Source organism: Anas acuta, chromosome 1, assembly GCF_963932015.1.
Source record: "Anas acuta chromosome 1, bAnaAcu1.1, whole genome shotgun sequence".
Taxonomy (NCBI): domain Eukaryota; kingdom Metazoa; phylum Chordata; class Aves; order Anseriformes; family Anatidae; genus Anas; species Anas acuta.
The window spans coordinates 86,666,430-86,681,138 of record NC_088979.1 but is presented as its reverse complement, the minus strand read 5'-3'; the positions used below and the strand labels follow the sequence as shown (position 1 = coordinate 86,681,138).

The window sequence follows — 14,709 nt, the reverse complement described above, 5'->3', positions numbered from 1 at the left end:
TGCAAGTGTAATCTTGGAGGGAGTCCTAAAAGAATTTAAGAAACAATCCCCAAGAATACAAAATGAATGCAGTTTAAACCCCATACAGAAAACATTTTTTACAGGTTTTTGCAAGCATGGTCTCAGGAATACCTATCTGATGTTTCTGGAGTTTGTTGGGCAGGATCTAAATTGTTTTTAACCGTGCAGCCACTTGCAACATTAGTTTGAATTTCTTCAGGCAATAGTGTTTTGTAGATACAATATATATATATTTGTAAGTGAATCAGCCCTTGAAAAGTAAAGATAGGGTGTATGTTGCTTATCGACCAGTCCCAGGTGGTCAAAAGTAAACTAAACATACTCTCTTTGTTTACTAAAGAAGAAGATAAGGCATACAAACATAAAACTTTGATTTGCCTTTAAAAAGGAGTATCTCAGTAGTGATGCAGCACAATTCACTGCCAAAGGTTTGGTTTGGTTGCTCTATTAGCAGTGAATAAAAATTTCACCTACCAGCTTCTGTGCGCATGAGCTTATTGTCTTTGTAATTATCTGTGTAATTATTTAAATAAAATAAATAACCTAGAATATTTAACATTAGGATAGCTTACTAGCTGGTGTGAAGTAGAAGCGACCTTGAACACAAGCTGCATGGTGTTGTTATATTCCTGCAATGTATTCTTATGAAAGGAGAGTGCATATTGCTTGGATTTCAACAGAGCTACACACATGGCACAGAAAATTCAGTGCCAGGAATCTATGAAACAGAGCATGCAAGACTCCACTGCAAAAATTAATAAAACATTTTGTTGCAGAAAAGAGGTATTCGTATGGTAAAGAAGCAGTGTGATTGAGTCACTTGCGACTGAAATAGTTTCTTTACTCTCTGATACACATATACAGATCTCACCATTAGTATTTGACAGCTGAACATCAGATTAGCCTTCCAAGAAGGAGGAGGATTTCTCTCCCTCCCACTTTTCTGTCCTTATTCAAACTGAAAAGCAGTGAATACATTTCTAATATATTTTGTCTATATAGCCATGAAAATTGTCTCTGGAAGTCTAGTCAGTACATATTCACAATATATATTGTACTTTTCAAATTAACCCCTACAGCTAACATGATTTTTTATTTAATGCTTATTATTGTGAAGACTGGATACTATTCATCAATCACCCAGCAAGACTATGTGAAAGTTCTGTTTTCACACACCAGAAATTCTCTGTATATTCCCAGTTTTCTCCACCAAGTCAGGAAAAAAACAGGCACTAAGAAGCAGAATTTGAAGGAAAGTATCAGCCTCATGGTAGATACTTAGATGATCTTTAAAGTCCCTTCCAACTCAAGCAATTCTATGATTCTATGATTTAAGCAGAAGTTTGGTAATGAAAAGGAAAAAAAAAAAGTATACAGAAATTTATGTTTTTTTTTTTTTTCCTTAGGACACTGTCCAGAAAAATATGGAACAACAAGAAAGACTGCAGTAAAGGGAACCAGGCTCTTCCTCTCCCTGTCCTTCAAGTTTAAGCTCAGAACAGCTGAGGCCCCTTCCTTAATACTTAGAAAAAAAAAAAAAAAAGTATCCTTGTAGTAGAAATAATTATCATTTGCTCACAAATTTTCCAATTTTTTTCCATATACATCACATGCCACTGAACCCGAGTTACTTTTGGTTGCCTTTGTAGCTCATTTTTGAATGCGTTCTAATTCCAGTCATAATGAGGGTCTCTGACTTCTTTCCTAGTTCTTTCCCTAATAATTTCTTTCTCATTTTTACCATGTACTGAGATGACTTCTTGATATTTCTTTTCATAACCACAAAATCTTCCTTCTGGGCACTAACAATTAACTCATAAGTTGTAATTTCATATATGAAGTCAGGACTCATTGTCCTCCATTAATATCACTTTTCATGTATATATAGTGAACACTTCTTTCAATTTAACTGGCTAGGTACCAAGTAACTGTATTAGGTATCCTGTAAGGATGTTCCGTGTTTATTTAGAGTTTATCCTAATTTTTGCCACTTTACTCCTTTGTAAACTGACTTGAATTGGCCAAAGAGGTATTCTTCTTTGTCAATGAATAGAACAGGGGGAATTTTTTCCCAAACTGCTGTTCATCACTTGTTTTTCTTGCCTTTTTCTTTTTTTTTTTTATTTTTTTTTTATTACTTATTAAATTACTTTTTTTTTTAAACCCACATGTTTCCCTTGCCTTTTCTGGTTGTCTCATCCACGGCACCAGAGGAGTGAGCAAACAGCCATGTAGTGCTTTGGAATTAACCCACCACACTTATACAATTAGTCCACTTCTAAAACAAGTCAGTATTTTTGCATTGCTTAGGAACTACGCTGACTTTTTTTTTTTTTTTTAATGGTGTTAGACTTTTTAATGAGAGAAAAGGTCAATCATTAAATATACTTCCTGCTGCAGCTCTTCCCATCGAGTATTGAACTTCTCAAGTTTTTCATTGATCAGTTCATCCAAGATTCCACCATCAGTTAATGTCTGAGCCAATTCCCGAATCTGATTGCGATTATCTTCTGGATGTCTCATCAAACGTTCCAAAGACTGAAACAAGGTCAAAAAGTAGATTGATATCCTTTCTGATAATAAAACTCTACAGAACAATCACAATTCCACTTAAAAATGGAAGGGAATTCACTTTTCATTTACAATTAAAGTAGACAGGAAGGACAAAAATGTCAATATCCTCTGTCTTGAAAACAAATAGCCTGTATTACCCTATTACTAGAATCAGAAAACATAAAGAAATAAATTGAGTGCTTCATTTTAAGCATGTGGAATATGCTCAATGAGTTCAGTGGCAGTTTTTGTGTACTTAAGTATAAAAACTTTGCTTGAGTTTCTTGGTGGATGAAGTTCTATGGAAGAAAGAAAATACAAATGTATTTTGCATTTTGATTCACTTAGAGTATTAACTGAATTTCTAAAAATTTGAAAGATTCCACACGGGGAAAAAAAACGGGGTGGGGGAGGAAGTAATAATACACAGAACTGGAGTTCTAGGATGAAAGTTTGCTCTCTCTAACCTTTGATATTTTTAACTGACTTAAGAGAGGCTGCTTTTTAAAACATAGATATTATTATCAACAAAAATTGTGTATGACATAGGTGTAACATGTTCAATTACTTCATTTCACTGAGGTGGATCTGAATTCAAAACCTGATTTGTTGAATCAAGTTACAACACAGGACTTTCCAAATATTCTGTATTTTGTTTGTGTAATAGTGTAGTTTGTAGTTTGTTTTGAATATAATGTGATTTACAGTTTAGGATTTGTGATTTGGCATTATTAAAGACACCACTTACATCTAGGGACTCAGAAATCTCTTCTGCACCTCCCTGGATATTTTCAGTTGCCTTGAGTTTCAATTCCATCTCATTCAACCATTTATTTTCTGCATCCAAATAAGACAATAATTCATGCCAACATGCCCATACTTCCTGAAGGAGAAAAAAAAAATGTTTATTGAGATTGAAGATCTAACAGCCAATTTCACTTTTTAAAACACTGAAAACATTGCATGCTTCATTCCCAAGACACCACAATGTCTGATGGTTATAGTGCCATAGAGTTGATTTTTTCCAGTATTTGCGGATTCCAAATAAATACAATACACAGCCAAAACGTTTTGATTAAACAGGGCAAAATCACAGAAGATAATACAAATAAACAAATGCTTCTGCAAAACACAACTTGAATATTTTCTGTTTCATGAAGTTTTTCTGTTTCATATGCTTTTCTGTAAAATTTTCTTATTAGTTATAAATATACAAATTATCATATTTTTAAGGATTTGTGTTAGAAGTTTATGTTTCTATTACAAGATGAAGTTAAGTTGAATATATAGTCTGCATTAATTACTTAAAGCACAGATTCATAAAATATCTAAAAACACAGCTTTAAGGAATTCTGACCAAAATCTCTACAGAAATTAATTCTCAACTACATTTAGTATAAATGTGTACTGGTTCAGCTGATTTTTGTTCATACTAGATGGTATGGTGCCGTGCTTTGGATTTATGATGAAAATAATGTTGACAACACACCTATGTTTTAATTGTTGCTGAGCAGTGCTTATACTAAGGCAAAGACTTTACTGCTTCTTGTGTAGCCTTGCCAGCGAGGAGGCTGGAGGTGCACAAGAAGCTGGGATAGGACACAGCCAGGACAGCTGACCCAAACCAACCAAAGGGATATTCCATACCATATGGTGTCATGCTGAACAATAAAACTGGGGGAACTTGGCAGAGGGGGCTCCCCTTGCCTGGGGAGTGGTTAGTGGATGGGCTGACTAGTGGCTAGTCAGCTGGTGGTAAATAACTGTGTTGTGCATCACATTTTGTTCTACCCCCCCTCACCCTCTTATTTTCTTTCCTATTAAACTGCTCTTATCTCAACTCACAAGTTTTACTTTTTTTTTTCTCCCCCCCATACCACTGCAGGGGGAGTGAGCAAATGACTTGATTTTGTAGTGCATAGCTGCCTGATGACTTAAATCATGACAAATTTATAAACAACTTAAATGCTAGAGTACAAAACACAATGTTGTAAGATTAAATTGTGTTCTTATTCTCCTATTGTTTAACATTTAACATTTTCCAGTACCTGAAGATCCTTAAATAAGCAGATAAAAATGGCACTTTATATTATAAGCAAAATGATTAAAAAATCATCTTTTATTTTTTCCTGTTTTGTTAGTAGAAGTTATAATAATTTTATTGGGATACATTTGGCAGACTGTAGGTCATGTTTCCCAAAATACAATCCATCTCACCTAACCTTGGTCATTAGAAATGTAAGTGTCTGGTCTAGGAAGAGGTTATAGAAGGATATCATCATATAATAATGTCATCATTGATTGGGGCAAACACAGATTACCAGCTTAGACTACAGATCTAAATTTAGACGAGATAAAGCAAAATTTAGATGAGAAAAATTTTACCCAAGTTTATAATTGTCCTCTACAAAGTTAGCTAGCGCGATTTAGTTCACAATAAAATACAAGTCACCATGACTGCTGTGTAAAATACAAACACTCCTAGGGCATGAATCTTTAATGGAGCTGGCCAAAATGGCTGGGTCAACTCAAAATGCATGAGATATATTCAGATTGTGAGCAGATCACATGCTGTTCCTGTGCTGATATTATACCACCTGTCCTGCTTCGGGGACATTTAATCAAAACCTTAGCCATGGAAGAAAGAAGCCTAGAGCAGCTAGTGAAGACAACATCAGAGGGTTGCTACAGAAGCCAGATGCTTGGCTTCATCTCAGAAGGGATAAAAACCCTGAGCAGCTATTTCTGTCTCCCATCTATGAACCATGCCTGAGACATTTCTTTAATTTGACTCTCTAGCACATACGATTCTCAAAACATGTGGTATTTAGTATATGACTCATACACTCAGGAAAGCCTTGGGCTACTCATGATCCCATACAATAATACACCTTCATTCTCTACCTTAGTTCTGGGGCTAGAATGGCTATAAATATAATGATTGACAAGATATCCAACCTCCAGAGTTTTGCACTTTCCATTCAGTCTGCTGCATAGTCGCTGGTAGTTGGTAATTAGAACATCAAGTTCCTTTTTCAAAGCTTCATGAGCTGCAGGTGGAGCCTTTGCTATAAAATTATTCACAGAATCAGTAATAAGCTTCACTTTCACTTCTTTCTGCATGGCCTCCTCCTTTGCTCTCTGTAAAAATAATAAATAAATAAATAGGTTTGAGAAGGAAGCAGATTTCAAATAACTCCTTCAGAATCATCTGTCACAAGGAAAAACAAACAAATAAACGAACAAACAAAAAAGACACATCCAACAGCTAATTAATTCCCAGACTTTCTGCTGTGATCTTGAATGCATCCAAAAAAACCATTTTTTTAAATTTTTTGGCAATACACAGTACTCATTGCAATTTACATTTCTGACATTTACAATACACCTTTGTACAACTACTTCGTTTTCTGGAGTTTTCAGAAAAGTTATTTTTTTTTATTTTTTTATTTTTTTCCCAAGTAATGTTCCAAATACCTTTGCCATAAAACTTTACAAACTGCAGATGAAAAAATCTGTTGTGTTGCAAATTCATTTGACCAGGTTTAATCATTTAGGCCATGTAATCTGCATTCCTGAATAGCATAGACCAAACAATTCACCTATAAAATAAAAATCAAGCCCACATCCAGTGATTGAGCAAGAGTATTCTTGAGCATTAATTACAAATTATTGTGTTTGTCCAAAGACCACATTCATCCCACAAGAAAGAAACATTATTTGAGACAAAATATACCATTTTTAAAGAAATTAACAGTATATACCAAAATGCATCCTGACGTCCTAAATCATTAATTCTCTCTCTCCCTTCCTCTCCCATAAACAAAACATAAAACTAATTTCACTCTATCTATCACTTAACTGCTGCTAACATCTGATTCTTGGGAATTTCTTTTTAAGTAACACGATGTTACTTACTCAAGTATCCAATAAAACAACAACAACAACAAACTAGCTAAGAAGTACTGTGACAGTTTAAATATCTTCAAACATATTCCAAACAGAAATTACTTGAAGACACCTACTGCTTTAAATTTCAGGCTAACAAATAGATATCAAAAGGCGCTTTTCTATATGAAAGAGTAGACTTTTGTTATGTCAGAAGCTTCAAAATGAACTTTAAAAACTTTTCAAGGTCTTTGTTCATCTTTTACCTTCAGTTCCTCAACAGCTTTCTGTAATTCATCCGGTGTTTTATACTCAAAATCTCTTTCCAGATATTCTTCTTCAGCCTGTGTTATCCATTCATGCATCTCTGACAAATCCTTTCTGAGGCTCACAGTCTTATCCAAACCACCTTTTAATGCTGCCTTCTTAGCATAGGCCTTTAAGAAAGAAAACATGTGAAGCAAGACTACTGAACAAACTTAACAGTACTTTATCCTGAAAAGAATCAATTTCAATCCTATGCTTAGAGCTGTAAATTAGACAGTACACCCTTGAAAGCATGAAAGTACACCCAAGGATGAAACTAGAGCCCCTTGAGCCTCAGATGACCTTTTAGCCAGTTTGAATGCGACCAGTTAGAGAATAAAACAAACAATATGCATAGTTTACTAGCTGATCAAGTCATTACTGGATCCCTCAGAAAAGTGTATAACCTAAAGAGACGTAGGTAAAAAAGGAAATTTCTACTGGAGGATAATATTTACCTTAGAGTGAAAAAAACAAAACAAAACAAAACAAACAAACAAAAAACCAAGACTTTCATTAAATCTTTTGCCAATCATTACCACTATATTGAGGTCATATAACTTGTACTATATTGCCATTTATAGAATTGTGCATCAGCCTACCAAAATTGTCCATAACTAACAGCAGTGACTGAGCCATCTTTCTCAGTATAAAGAAGTTTGCAACAAAAATAGCTAGTTGCCACGGTGCCGTTTTCAGAACTGGGTATGCAGAGGTGATCACACCAATATTGTGAGCAGTGATGCTACTTAGCATCAGTATAATCAGGAGGAAAGTGCTTTAGTATTTGGCATAAGTTTCTGACTGTTACTGGTTTGGTTACCTATCCTTGAGTACTGTCTGTTAAAAGTTGTTCTACACAAATGTTGTTTTACAGGGCAAAACAGGGTAATAAGAAAAAGGTCACATCCAACAAGTGTGAAAGCAGAACATGGGGTCCTGCAAAATTGCCTCTTTCTCAGTTACAGTACCAGAAGAGAAAGTAATCTTCTATCATCTACAAGAGTATCTGAATACTGACTGTTAGCTCTCACAATTGTATTAATTGCATGTATATTAACTCAAGCTGACTTTTCAAAATCCTTTCAAGAAATCGGCACAATCCAATCTGATTTTGGTATTTACTAGTTCTCACATGTTTTAATAGCTCTTACTGAAGAAGTTGTATGAGAAATGCCTACTGAGACGCATTAATTTGTGCAGTGTAGCGAATGGAACTATTACCAAAAAAGTTATCAGGGAATTCAGAATAAAACTGTAGCAGACTTGTAAACTTACAAGGCTATATTTGAATTTTCTTACAAAGAAGTGCAAAGATATCTGGTATATTAATATTACCAAAAAAAAAAGCAATTAAAAACTTTACACTTGTCAAATGGGAAAGACTACAGAAAAGGGTCAATAAAATGTCTTAGAGATTTCCAAGATCAACTTTTTATAACTGTGTTCATCAGAAAAGTGTAAGAATGGTATTTTGCACATGTATAGTAATTTATATAGTCTCTATTTCTCTGTCTGTGAGGAGCATAGCATATCTTCTGAATTCCATCTTTCAGAAAGTTTCATTTCTTATTTCAAAATAACTGAGACCCTTACATTCCTTAGCATCTGTACCAAAAACTTGAGGTATTTCATATATCTCAAAGCATTAATCACCATTTTAGATTTTCTTTGGTTTCCTCTAAATCTATCTACTGGATATGCATAGGAGGACAAATTCTGCCAATGAGAAATCTGATTATTAATTAAAAAAGAACCAGTCACAGAAGGAGACTTGTTACCTGTTGGCAAATATGTTCCCATTGAACATTGAGCTCTTTTAGTTCTGTCTCTATTCTGGAAGCAAATTCTGGCTCTGCTTCACTCTTCATTTTCTTCCCAACCTCATTAACGCTGTTCAAGCTAGGCTGGATTGTCTGGATATCATTTACTAAAGCCTAAAGGAATAACAGAAGATCAGGCAAACAGCTTTCACACAATTGTGCATTTACATGTATACTATTCTTAACGAAATGTTTCTATGTGAGATTTTGACATGTCCAGATCTCCAACCAAATGAGCACAATTTACAGGCTTCACTATGAAAATAAATAAAAATGAATGAGCAACCATAATGTAGTAAGCTATTCTGTATCACATAAAGTACATTTGCAAAATACGGAATAAAAGGTTTTAAATATACATATACTACACATTACATATACATACATATAGTGTATATATATATGCATATATATGCATATACACTATATATAATTTTACGCACACTGTATATCTATTACAATGTCTAGATCGTTTATTTGTATTTGTGAAAGAACATTCTATTATAACGGTGGAAAATTACTTTAAGCTATCTTACTTATTATTTTAAGCTATCTTACTAACTACGCATTACCCTTGGGTTGATAATTTACCTGATAGTTTCCTTAGAATGATCTGAACGGTGATGTCCTCAAGTTATTTCTAGTTATTAGAATTTTATTGCAGTTGAATATTATTTAAAACCTGAGGTAGTTCTAACTTGCCACCTTCGATTTTACTTTGTAAGGCATTCTTTAGTCCTTCAGATGTTACCTGGGTTTACTATATAGCAGAAAAAGTTCCAAGTGTAATAGTGCAAATGGTAATGATGATTTTGGTAATTTTCTTATTCAATTGACATTAGAGGCTAATATTTATGCAACTAAATCAGCTGCATGTAATTCACAACTCTGTAAAAGGTAAGAGTTGTTCCATACAATTTATAACAATTTTTATTTAAATAAGGGGTAGCAGAGTAATGCTGAGGAGCTTGCAGTTCTGTAAGATCCGTATATATCTTTCATAATATTTACACATCCTGCCAGAACATTTACAGAACTTGTAAATTCCATTGAACATAGTCAGGGATTATTATGGGTTACAAGATTCACTACTCTTACACACTATTGGGACAGGCAGAAAAAATTGTAAACCCTATGAAGGATGTATCATTACTTCATGATGCTTTAAAACTCCACAGGGAGAAAATCCTGGAACTTCTAAGTTTAGTGAGAAAAATGGATATGATTTGCAATACCTGCAAGTTGTTTCAGTTCAGTTAGAAAAGTCTGTAAATCATGTATAAATAGTAGATGCAGAAAAAGATCTTCTGACACAGATCATACAGCATATAGCAAATACACATGCAATGTTTGTAAGCTCAACAAACTAAACAAACAACGATTGTAAGAGGCTACTAACTTATTATTCTGTGCAAGTCCCCTCTTGTTCAACGTTTTGCTCCTGCTATGAATATATACTGATACAGTCCCTGTATACTTTCTCTCTGTATTTAAGTTTCCCATGTTTTAATAGAACTTTCCTTCAGGCACAGGAAATCAGGTTCAAATATACTGCAAAAGACAACCCCCTTACAACATGAATTTATTTTTTGGAATTGTAATCATTTGTGTAAATTCTATATAAGCTAAGCACGTAAAGAATAAATAGTTGTCAAGCAGACAGGTAATACTTACTGTACACTGTTCAAGTTGCTTTTCCAGCGCTTCTGAATCACCAAGGGCAGGCCATTCTTCCTTTAGAAAAACATCCACCTCAGCCATCCACTTCTTCAGTGTTTTAGTGTCATTCTGTATATTACAAAGGCATTTTATGGCATGTCACAGAATATCAGTAACTGGCAATAGTTTAATTCATTCTGGCACTTTGACTAAAACTCACTGCAATTTAATTTTGCTATTATTGGTCTGTTTGAAAGTACTCAGAAAAATGCAAATACAAACAAGCAAAAACAATTTTATTTGAGACTCCTGCAATCTGAATATTTCTGCTCAAGTTCAATGTGTCTACAAGTGGGCAACTTTCTGTCTCTCAAGTTTATGCCTTCTGGATATCATTTGTAAACACAAATGCTGCATGTCCATGTATGGCTTCAGACTACTAATACATGTACTTGGCAATTAATTCAGGCTAACCTATCAAAACCTCCTGTGGTTCAGTTTAAATTTCAGGCGCATTTTGAAGTTGTGTGTTCTATTGCCTATTTCCCTACCAGAACACAATACAAAAAAAAGTTCCTTCACTACTCAGAATAAAAAACTTGTCATGGAAACAAAAACAAATTCACTCCAGAAACTGAAATCATGTAAATGACTCAATGACAGAATCGAAAAGAGGATTTCAGAAACTGAGTCTCATTCACTACCTATAGCACTAGAATATTTGTAATTAAAATATATCGAAAGCAAATTACTGATTAAGCCTTGCAATTAATTTAAAAAAAAAAAAAAAAAAAAAAAAAGAAAAAGTTGAACAAACATCAAATGCTTGCAGATTAGGAACTCTACAAAAGTTCCTTATAGATAACCTAAAACCATAAAAGGTAGAATGAGATTTGATGATCTGACAGGAGAACCATATCCAGCTTTGCTCAATCCTAGAGATGAAAGACTTTATTTAATCTTGCTGTCAATGAGAAATTTAAACTGTCCTTTAAAAAAAATGTCACTTAAAATTACCTTAAAACGCTACCTTAGGTAAACAGATGCATATTAAAATAAAAATGACAAATGGCAAAAAATTCAAAGGGAAATTATAATGTATTTGTTCATCAAATTGTTTTTGTTAACAGTGAAGTATATATCACTATTGTATGCTGAAAGCAAAATTAAATTAAAACATAAAAAGGAGATTTTATTAGAACACAGACTGTGCCTTAAAATGTGTCCAAAATGCTTTAACAACTATTACATAGTAGATAATGAAAGGAATCATTTTCCAAATGTGCTTGATATATCTAATAACAACAGGCTACCATGGAAAATGAATTGAAATAATAAAAATAATCATACAGAAATTATTGGTATAGTTCAGAATGGCAATTAACAAAACAAAGTTGAGGTCTCTACTGTGCATTCAATTATCACTTAGTAAAAATAGTTCAGAATCATATTTCATGATGAAAATTTAATACCTTTACATGAATACTTAAAATATAATTCATTAGTGCTGCAAAATATAGATCTGATGGAATTTATTTTAAAAAGAATCAGTCTCCAACTAGCAATGAAGATCAAATGTATAGCCTGCATTTTGAATTAGACTGGAAATGCATTTTATCTATCAACACTGATTTTATCATATCCCTTGAAGAAACATTCCACGAATTACAACAGCTAAAACAATTGTCTGGAAGGCAAGTCATTCAAGGAGTTGAAAGGACAACAAATTTTATATTAACTGTATACCACAGTGATTTCAGCAATAAATAAAAAGGGCCAAGATTTGTATTCAACAATAGCTCAGATAGCTTTAAAAATACATGCTCTGAAGAGCATGACTATGATGTTCATGACAGGGCATTCTCCTTTTAAGAGCAGTGATTGAAGTTCTAAACTTCTTTCCAGAAAATTCAGGACAAGGAAGACACAGGCTTGAATTTCACAAACAAATAATATTCTGTTGTGTGCAATTAGTAGTGATTAGGGAGGTGGATGCAACTTCAGGGGTGGTCTACAACTGACTCACTGCAGGGCAGAACTGAGCCTGTCAGACAATCTGATGGCACTTCATTACAAACCCGAATAAAAAAGGGGAAAAATGTCAGACAGACAGGAGAGAAAAATGTAAGAAACAGCAGTGTGAACACTAACACCAAGCTCAGTGAAGAAGGAGAGAGAGGAGGTGCTCCAGGTGCTGGAGTTTCTCTTGCAGCCTGTGGAAGAGACCATGATGGAGCAGGTATTTCCCCACAGCCCATGGAGGACCACGACACAGCAGGTGGATATTTCCTGAAGATGCAGTCCAAGGAGAGCCCACACTGGAGCAGACTTCTCCTGAACTGTGATGGGCTAACAGTAAGCCCCTGTTCCCCACACCCCTGCACTGCTTGGTGGGAAGAGGTGTAGTTGAGAGCAATGGAGTGAAGATGGGCTTAGGAAAAAGCCAGGGGTGCAGAGGGGAAGGTGTTTTAAGTTTCATTTTCCTTTCTCACTACCCAAAACTATTTTTACTGGCATGTTTGTTTTGTCCCTGAGAGTAACTGGTGAGTGATCTCCCTGTCTTTATCTCAAGAACTTTCTATCCTATTTTGTCCACATGTCCTTTTGAGGAGGGTGAGTGAGAGAGCAGCTGAGTGGGCATCTGGCTGCTAACTGACTACACTGTTAAACCCCAATGCATAGCCAGCCTTGAACTTCAGAGATGTAGCTATGGAAACAAGTTGTAATTTGGAGTTACTATAGCACAGTAGCTAAATTATAAATGGTAAGATGTCTACCTCCTTTTTTATTTTTTTTGTTCATTTTGCTTATCTAAACACTTAAAAAGTAACAAATAATGAGCATTTATTTCTACTCTGATTATTTTTCTGCACAAAAGCAGAAGTGTAAGAATACCTTTACAACTCTATTGAATTAAGCTGAAAATAACAATTTCAGCTCATATGCTCTTTTATTATTATTCATAACATGGAACTACTCATGCATCATGCTTTCGGTAAGTCATGTACACTTCCAATTTTTGGCAACCGCTGCCAAAATACTACCCTACAACAAATGATGTTAACCATGTAAGTGAATCTATTAAAGTCAATATGGTTAAAGCTACTTTAGCTGCATAAAAAAAAAGTACTTCAACTACATTGAAAAAGTAAGTAGAGGAATATTAGTAACAATTTCATTGAAATCAAAGTTAAGTTTTACCATTAGAATACATGGGCAGAAACAGCCACAAAATTGGAACTTAAAGTCAAATCTTAGACCCACCAAAATCAAGTGACCATTTTAATACATTAGCTTCATGTGCTCCTTTGATACTTAATTTTATTGTTATTTTCTTGAGGTGTATAAATGCATTCTATGCATTTCCTATGGCCAAAAGCCACAGCAATAGCTGAAGCTGAAAAAGGTTGGTTAACCTGGAATCGCTGGAGTTTAGTCATAAGCTCCTCAAGTTTCTGGCAATGTTCCCCCAGCTGTGATGACAATTTCTTCCAGCGGCCAATGATCACCTCAATCTCTGATCGATATTTCTGGCTGACTTCTGCAGGGGCTTTCCTGGACAAGTCTTCCACAGTTGTATTGAGATAGTTCAGGCCTTTTTGCTGCTCTTGCAGAGAACTTTGTAGAGCCTATGATATAACCAGCAAATAGTATTTCAATTCATGTATAGGACAATTCTGAACAAATTTCTCACAGCCATAAGAGAGACTGCTGGAGCAAGGACTGAAAACTCTAAGTGCTAAAACATCTTTGTTAAAACTTCCAATGATATACTACTAGGCTATTTGGAATTGCTTTTCTCACACAAACTACATTGCAGAATCTTTAGTTTAACTGATAATATAACCAGACTCATTTACACTTGTTAATGGAGCTGATCCACATACACTTCACTAACTTGAGATAGGAATTTACTATGGTCCTAATGACTACACTTTAAAAGAATCAAACTATACATGGAGAAAAATAATAAACTTAGAATTGCTTTTATGATTTAAAGTCTTTTATAACGTGTTAAAACTTTTCAAATTCTTACCAATATTTGCTGCATCTAACTTTTTCTTTGTATATTTTACTTTCTATTTCTGCATGTGCATTGCTAGTTCCATCAAACAGCATGCTTATTAGCCACTTGACTGTAAGGCAATATCAGACACTGAAATGAAGGTAAAGTTTGTACCTGGTGGCAAAACTTGTCCCATATTTGTGTCTACTTGTAAACCTGACAGGAAATCTGATGATGCACATGCTGCATTTTGCAAAGTACATATGTTTTCATGTGAACACCAGAAAATGAAATGAGCTAAATCTACTCTTAATGACTAGAGCTATCATCAAAGGAATATTCTATAGATCATGAGGACAAACAAAGGCTTTTCCTTAACGTACTCAATATTTTATGGTTTCAATGATTAATAATATTTTCAATCCTTTAAATTTTAGGAAATGACAGAAGCAA

The 14,709-nt window shown here is 34.4% G+C and overlaps 1 protein-coding gene across 13 annotated transcripts in view; it reads right to left on the bottom strand.

Annotated features, from left to right (window-relative positions):
* DMD (dystrophin) overlaps nucleotides 1-14,709 on the bottom strand; it is a 1,220,482-nt gene that overhangs the window by 687,934 nt on the left and 517,839 nt on the right. For all 13 annotated transcript variants that reach the window (XM_068686720.1, XM_068686803.1, XM_068686735.1 and 10 more), the window contains 7 exons: nucleotides 13,667-13,879; nucleotides 10,266-10,379; nucleotides 8,550-8,705; nucleotides 6,729-6,899; nucleotides 5,533-5,715; nucleotides 3,323-3,457; nucleotides 2,410-2,559 (listed from right to left, as the gene is read on the bottom strand). In XM_068686720.1, the coding sequence (XP_068542821.1) occupies nucleotides 2,410-2,559; nucleotides 3,323-3,457; nucleotides 5,533-5,715; nucleotides 6,729-6,899; nucleotides 8,550-8,705; nucleotides 10,266-10,379; nucleotides 13,667-13,879 (1,122 nt within the window). The remainder of the gene's footprint in view (nucleotides 1-2,409; nucleotides 2,560-3,322; nucleotides 3,458-5,532; nucleotides 5,716-6,728; nucleotides 6,900-8,549; nucleotides 8,706-10,265; nucleotides 10,380-13,666; nucleotides 13,880-14,709) is intronic.